The 7970-nt window shown below is 41.8% G+C and overlaps 1 protein-coding gene across 2 annotated transcripts; it reads right to left on the bottom strand.

Moving 5' to 3' along the window:
• Positions 1 to 588: 588 nt before the first annotated feature.
• On the bottom strand, positions 589 to 7304 carry LOC109768289 (peptidyl-prolyl cis-trans isomerase CYP21-4). Of its 2 annotated transcripts, XM_020327020.3 has the most exons (8): positions 7114 to 7304; positions 6619 to 6824; positions 6410 to 6449; positions 4372 to 4422; positions 2973 to 3058; positions 2054 to 2191; positions 1801 to 1948; positions 589 to 839 (listed from the first exon to the last, which is right to left on the bottom strand). In XM_020327020.3, exons 2-8 carry the CDS (start codon positions 6768 to 6770, stop codon positions 753 to 755), a joined length of 702 nt encoding a protein of 233 aa, XP_020182609.1. In that variant the 5' UTR covers positions 6771 to 6824; positions 7114 to 7304; the 3' UTR covers positions 589 to 752. The 2 variants fall into 2 exon arrangements, with proteins under 2 accessions (XP_020182609.1, XP_020182610.1); XM_020327021.3 differs by lacking the exon at positions 4372 to 4422.
• Positions 7305 to 7970: the final 666 nt, after the last annotated feature.

Genomic DNA, 7970 nt, shown 5'->3' with positions numbered 1-7970 from the left:
TCATTAAAGCATGTTTGGTCTAGTGGTTGGGCAACACGCACCGGAGGTGGAGGTCGTGGGATCAAATCCTCATGAGAGCTCTCTTTTGCGCTATTAATGAATTCTCGCGGTGCTGCCTGTAGTGGAATGGGCCAGTTTCGAAACCGGCCCAACGAAGGAACGTGCAGGCGCCAAGTTACCTAATCAGCGCTGAAGGCGCCAACTAGGGGCTCCCTTTTCCAGGGGGCGAAACCCACGCGGAGATTGTCCTCCGAAGAGATGGCCGCAACATTTGGAGGCCCCCAGCCCACGGGGCAGACCGGCCCTAACCCCGCTCTTTTCCCGGGTAGAGTTTCCACGTTCGGGCACTCATGGAAATTTTCCCTCGCTCTATTCTCACGCACGGTCGTGGTCTGCGACGCCCACTTCCTTCCTCTGAGCCCGTCCATCTTGCCTCGTCCAGCTGTTGCTGTTTGGTGACGAGAATTTAGGGGTATTTCCCCCCACAAGAGGAGGGGATAGTGCATGCCCCTCAAATTCTCCCGAGGTGGTTAGCTTCCCTGGATTTGTTCCCTCACGCAACCAAATGAGCCCTAAAGGTGGTTTAAATTTACAATGGAACAACTGAACACATGAACTCCGCTTGAAAATAAAAGCAGAGGTATAAATTTATACACAGCTGCTGCATGAACTGGGACAAAGTGCCAGGAGTTGCCTTCTTAAAGAGTATACGGACAGGTGATGCTTGATACAAGTACAGCAGCAGGATCAGCTCAAAGCTCCTGTATAAGGCTGATGTTAATGATACCTATAGGGGTTTTGGGCTGGTAATGCTCATCAGTATCGATTTCTTCAATCTCCTGTTTGTGTAAACAAGAAAGCAGAATAAATAAAGATGTGATCTTGATCTCATTAGATTGGTAATAATTTGATTGAATATTACATAAATTCAAAACTAGATGAGGCCCAGGGGAACTAATACTGCCGACGGTACCACTGAGCTACCCAGGGATTCCCCAAATTGAAGGAATGGCTACTCTAGATTGTAGAAATCAGGTCACCAATTCAAGAACACATGTATGTCTAGATGAAATAACCATTTGCAGTTCCTCATATCATTTATTCTTTTTTTCTTTTGAACCGTAGACAGTAGATAGTTCTACGGTATTCATTTATTCATTTTCATTTATGCACGGAGTTGAACTCCTATATAACTTGAATATCTCCCATTGACATAAACGGGCATCTAGTGAATATATGGCTCAGAGGTTTCACATATATAAATACAGGAAATAAATAGAGAAGACAAAACAAATAGAAAGCTGCATTTGAGTGTTTATGAAAAATCTAACTAGTGTACAAGGTTGAGAGAGAATCCTATATACCTAAATAGTTGATCCCCACTGACTCAATTATCTTAAATAAGCCAACTCATCATGCTACTATGCATCCACTAAACTTAATTATCTCCTCATGCAATTATACCAACTCACCATGGCACTATGCATGGGAAAAGACACAACTTAATATGCACCATGTATGCTACTCATATTCAATAAATATTTTACAACTATATAATAATCAAATATAATAAATTATACTCCCTCCGATCTGAATTAATTTAGGCAGCCTCTATACAATGTAAACGGGACATTGTATAGAGGCTGCGTCAATTAACTCGGATCGGAGGGAGTATATACTTTAGTATCAATCTCACATTGCTAATCCAAATACTATTCATATTGCCAATTCTCATAGAAATAGCTGCATCCAATTCCTGCAGCAACACGCGGGGTATCATCTCTAGTCCAGATAAAATACCTGAACAATATCTTCTCCCTTAATAACTCTGCCAAACAAAACGATCTTGTCATTCAAGTCAGGAATTGGAGCAGTCGTGATAAATAGATCAAATCCTTTACTATTAGGACTCCTTGTAGTCCCAATCATGAAGGCCTCATGCTTTGGACTGCAAAAATCATGTAAATCCAGTACGGTTTTGAGAACAAAATCAGGTCTGCCATCACAATGGGTGCAAAGGGAATTCAATAATTGCACTATTCAGGAGTAAAACCTGAGAGCATTTTCTCCACTGGCTTTGGCTTTCAGTATCCATTCATGGGCAGCTCCATTCAAATCAAAATCACCACCATGGATTACCGAGTTTTTTATGACATGACGAAATGGCATTCCTTTAAAATAATCACTCTTGCTGTGCCATAGAAGAAATATCAGATGATAAATAAGTAAACAATGGATTGTTCATCTTGAAGAATTCTTAGCAGCACTATCTCTCTCTTGCGACGGTGTAAACTGTAAAGTACTTTCCTCCCATTAACTGATTCAATGCTGGCAAAGTTCTACTAGATAATCTAGTATTCAACCATGATAGCAATATTTTTGCACTAAGAACTCACTGCGGCATGTTTAGTACTTACAGTCCCATGACAGTACAGTTATACATCACAAACAATATATTTTTATTACTTAAGAACAAAGCTATCTTTCTTTGTTCAAAAGGATGGACATATTGAAAATGAAACATCTATATTTACTAACTAATGGTGCAAATGAGCTCATTAATTGTGAATTAATTGCATTAAGTTAAATGCAGTCTTCTTAGGACACAAAAATAAAGGAGTTTGTGGTAGAAATTTCAGTTCGTCAGGTAACTAGATATAAATTTCACAAGGATTTTAATCCACATAGTCAACATGCTGTTGTAGTTGGCCCTGGAGCAAAATATTGTGGTGGCGCCATGGAGACAGCCACACCCCAGGGGAAGGGTCATAGACAGAGAAGCATCTTTGCAAAGAGAAGGAACAGGGTATACAACGGTATCTCACAAATAGAAGAGTTGCACTGAAGGTTGAACCATAGAAGTGCATCTCCTTTTGTTAAATGAATAAATTATACACTAAGTGTCCTCACCATTGCATGTAATACTATGTAAATCACATAGTCTAGTCACAGTAAGTAATTCGAATGCTCACCATAAGTTGATAAATCTGTCCACAACACCAGCAGAAGCATCTTTGGATATTTCTATGGTAATTGAGCCTTTCAAAGTGTCCATTATCTGACAACAAGAAAACAGCAGCATTATATTCTCTGCACGTCACAGATGCTTTATGCAATACAAAGGGTGATTACATATTTGATTAAACCACTTCACCATGTGCAGAATGTATGGATTAGTTCAGAATTTATGTTGCCAGGTTTTATGATGTGAACTTCTACCAGCATGCGATAGCATATACTGCTTCTTGCGCTAATTCTATGGCAAATAATAAGTGGATCAGGGTACCAAATAAACATCTAGACAGCACAGGATTCCAAGATAAAATATAAACATTGTGTGAGCAAGTTTAGAACTACTTACAAGCACTGTGTACAGGATATTTCAGTATTTCACTATCAAATGTCAACCACATTTGCTGATACATTTCATGTCTTCAGAACTGTAACTACAGCAACCATAGTTACCGGATTCGTTGGAATGGGCTTCGAACCCCGATCTAGATCGATCAGTCTAGATAGGGCTTTGAGATCGGTATGGATTGATGGAAGTTCACTCCCGATACGTGGATCACAAGTGAACCCAAAAATGTGATCGCTGCGGCACATATTACAGGCACCGCCCAGCTCTCCTCTGGAACCCAGGGCTATCTGGGTGATGATGGCTGCGGTGACATGGCCGCTGGTCATCACAGCTCCTCCTGTACAGCGCTGATACATACCTGGGGAAGGCTCCTCTCTTTCATCCACCAGATGCACGAGCACCACGGGACAGAGCAGGAAGGGAGGTGGATGTGTATTAAAGAGGAGGTGAGGTAGCGCAGGAGAACAGATGAAAGATTATGTGCCTGCAGCAGCAAGGTAGAAGATGTGTGCATGTGTGGTGGCAGGGACCGCAAGGACTAGGATGCCTGGGCGTGAACCCAACAGATTAGGTTTTTATCTCTAAAAGAGCCTGATGGGCTGTCTCGGTCTTTTTTTTCTTTTGGTACGTATGGATCAGGTATTCAGGTGTCTAATTAAATATGTGGCCCACCTACTATATGCATCTCTTAAAGAGAAAAAATACGCTGCATACTGGAGTTGGCAAATCGAAATCATCATGTTCGAAATTGAATTAAAATAGTGTGCTCACTGAAAAGCACATATGGAATTTGAAAGCATGCCAACATGCTCTACTTTAAGCTGATCATCATATTATGCTTCAATTTTCTTTGCAAGTATTAACATGGTTTAGCTGTCAGTAGCAACACAACCACAGCAAGATATAAACATATATTCTACATCAATCCGATATATAGTTATACACATAATAAAAAGCCCACAAATCTAACCAAATTGACTGGAAACAACGTCAGTTATCAAAGAACTTACCACGTAGCTTGGGGTACTTATTTTTGTTGAATCCTCAGATCTTTCTACATTCTTCAAGTCAGGATGGAAATACACAAAAGAAAATAAGCAGTAGCTTGATGTCTAATATCACTTAAATTGACAATAAGTAAGAAAGCAAGGGCATGCACATAAGAGAATATGGTAATTCCGAAAGCAGCTTAAAAGGACATAATTCAGAGTTTGATATCTACTATACCTTAAATTCATAATAAGGAAGCACACAGGGGCATTCACATCAGAACAAATAATAATTCTAAAAGCAGTTTATAAGGATACAAATCAGTTTGATTTTATTTTTTTATTTTTCTGCATTTTAATGTGAAAATGAACTAGATGACAGAAAATTTAGGACAAGAAACAAAAGGTTTCTTATGCCCATTCTTTACACAGAAGATATATCATAATTTCTACTATAAGTTAGGAGAACCAAATGCAAAGAACGTAAATAGTCACTTCAACATGCTACCAAATGTGTGATTCTTTTACTCATAAGGTTTATTCCTTGAGATGTACAATTTCATTCAACTGTGGGAACTATAATTCATATTCCGAATTAAACATTACGTTACTACTATCCAAAGAAGCTAACAATTTTCAAATGCTTCTTGAAAGAAAAATAGAGACAACTTAATCATGTTCTGATGTAAAAGTACACACAGTGAACCATATAGAGATATGGCACTTCCATTCTCTTTAGAAGGCTCCATTTCATTTGTTTTGCAGTTTTATAACGCGCAATATGATTCAGTTCACCCACAGTATTGTTTGATTACAATGAAGCTATGGGAGAGTGTCATTTAGCACTGCTTAAGAAGAATGACAAGCATGACCAAAAAACAGTTTGGTTTCATGCCTGGGAGGTCGACCATGAAAGCCATTTTCTTGGTACGAGAACTTATGTAGAGATAAAGGGAGCAAAAGAAGGACCTGCATATGGTGTTCATTGTCTTGGAGAAGGCCTACGATAAGATACCACAGAATGTCATGTGATGTGCCTTGGAGAAACACGGAGCCCCGACAAAGTACATTACCATCATCAAGGACATGTACGATAATGTTGTGACAAGTGTTCGAACAAGTGATGTCAACATTGATGACTTTCCAATTAAAAATAGGACTGCACCAAGGGTCACCTTTGAGCCCTTATCTTTTTGGTTTGATGATGGATGAGGTCGCAGACGATACACAAGGAGATATCCAATGGTGTATGCTCTTTGGGGATGATGTGGTGCTACTCAACGTTAGTCGGATGGTTTGGTCTGTTGATCATATACAACGCAGGCCAGGGTAGACCAAACTTGACATGGGAGGAGTCCATAAAGAGAGATCTGAAGGGCTGGAATATGACCAAAGAACTAGCCATGGATAAGGGTGCATGAAAGTTAGCTATCCACATGCCAAAACCTTGACTTGGTTTTGAGATCTTAATATCTTATGTGTTTCAACTCTAGCCTAACCCAACTTGTTTGGGACTGAATATTGGATAGGCATTCAGCTAGTAGAATGCGATATACACACACACAAAAAAGCAGCCCGGTGCGCATAGCTCCCGCTTGCGCAGGGTCCGGGGAAGGGTCCAACCACTTTGGGTCTACTGTACGCAGCCTTTCCCTACATTTCTGCAAGAGGCTGTTTCCAGGACTTAACCCGTGACCTCACAGTCACAAGGCAACAGCTTTACCGCTGCGCCAAGGCTCCCCTTCCCCGGAAAAATATGGAGATATACATAACAAAGAAAAAAAAACCAACAGTAACTATTATCAAAAGGAAAGGGATTAAAAGTTAGGAAATGAATTGGAAAAATATGGAGATACCATGCCCGTGACTGATGTTATGCTATATTGATAAAAAGAAAAAACTACTTAAGAGATTCAATAAGACAAGAAGAGCAGAGTGATACAGAAATTATAGTGATAGCATGGTCGTGATTGATGACATGTTATTATTAGCATAACAGAGAAACCACTTGGAGATTCAACAAGAGCATGTCTATCATGCCCTAGATTGTTTAGTGTACCTCAGCCCGAGGAAGATCCATTTCAGCCTCGAAGGCCGGCCTGTGAAGCATTAGAGCTTATCAACAGAGGGACATGAAAGAAATTAGCGAACAACCAAAGCAAAAAAGTCCATGAGTTATTTGAATGGGCGTAAGTGTGCTTTGGGACACCTAAGACTACAAGTATACTGCAATAAAGTTATTTCTTAAAAGGGGCACCTAAGACCAACCTGTGATGCCAATGCCTGTAAGTTGCATAGAGAGATAGCACAACCAAGACGACGATCAGTTTCCAGGTGATGATGCTAGAATAACTGATTCGTGATGGACCCTTCTTCGTCTTGCTTTGAATTAGCAACTGTTTCGGCTTTAACCTCGCCATCTGCTACTCGCGCAGAACAACAGCTCTCTCTAGGGGATTCTTCTTTGTCTAGGACTGGAAAAAAAGCATTTTGTTTCATGATCAGCTAGAGCTGGGAACCAAAAAACAAATAACATTTGCAAATGAGCGTGCAACAATCGCGCCAAACTACTAGAGTACTAGTGCACAAACCAAACAGGAAAAAGAAGAAGCAAATAACTGTACATTATTCAGTACGCTACTATTTAATCCTAGGTCAGAGCGGATCTAGATTAGCTGGTGCGCGGGCGTGCACCGGCAAACCAAGAAACTGTGGAGGCTACAGTGGGATTTAACTAATCAACGGATGAAAACAAGCTCGTACCTCAAACCCCGATGGCCAAAGACTGCGGACGGGGTGGAGACAGCAGGAACGGCGATGTCGGCCACGCGCGCGAGAGTCGGGGGTGTTGGGGCAAGGAGTGCGGAGGTGGGGGGCAGGATCGAGGCGTTTGGGGTGACGGCACGGCGGCAGCCGAAGGGGGAGCTTGGCCGTCAAGATGGGAATGGGCCGGGTCGGCCCGTTGGGTCGCTGACCCGGCCCAAAAAGTCGAGGCAATGGGCCAAGCGGGTCGGCCTTAAATGATATACGGGTCAATGGAGTCAGCATTGTGCGACCCGATGGGTCACATGGGTCGACCCAGTTGATTCCCTATGCCTTAGTTGTTGTTGGCTGTCCCTACCGTAGACGCCCCTGTACACAAACTCGGCCATATACACAAGAACATATATGATGATGATGTACGAAGTTGACCAATTCGGTCAGAGACGCCCTTGTACACAAGCAGGCTGACAACCAGGTGGATCGATTCTTACGTGAAGTCATGAACTAGTACATGCATGTAGAAACAACCAGCCTCTAGTTCGTCGTCTCGGTCGTCGGCGAGCTTACAATCCTCTCGAACTTGTCGAGCTTGCCATCCTAGTGGCCTTTCCGTTATCCAGATTATGCACATTGAATACATTTTTTAGCACATGCACACTGGATACATGGATTCCCCATCTTGATCTTGAATCGGCCTCATGTACCCAATGGGTCAGTGAGGCCATATTTTTTTTTATGAAATGGGCTGACCCATGGCCTCATATATTGACCTTGGGGCCACGAGGCTAGGTCCCGGTCGGCCCATTTCCATCTTGACTTGGCCGCCTTGAGTTTGGTAGTAGACTACTAGCTGAGAT

This window comes from Aegilops tauschii, chromosome 2, assembly GCF_002575655.3.
Source record: "Aegilops tauschii subsp. strangulata cultivar AL8/78 chromosome 2, Aet v6.0, whole genome shotgun sequence".
Lineage (NCBI taxonomy): Eukaryota > Viridiplantae > Streptophyta > Magnoliopsida > Poales > Poaceae > Aegilops > Aegilops tauschii.
The sequence above is the reverse complement of the archived record's forward strand: the minus strand, read 5'-3'. Positions and strand labels throughout refer to the sequence as shown.

Coding starts and splice junctions, on each gene's coding strand:
- LOC109768289 (XM_020327020.3), bottom strand. CDS start 6,770: ATGGCGAGGTTAAAGCCGAAACAGTTGCTAATTCAAAGCAAGACGAAG. Junction 4,423..6,409: donor TGGATCTTCCTCGGGCTGAG/GTACACTAAACA, acceptor CCTGACTTGAAG/AATGTAGAAAGATCTGAGGA. Junction 3,059..4,371: donor TAAGTACCCCAAGCTACGTG/GTAAGTTCTTTG, acceptor TCTTGTTGTCAG/ATAATGGACACTTTGAAAGG.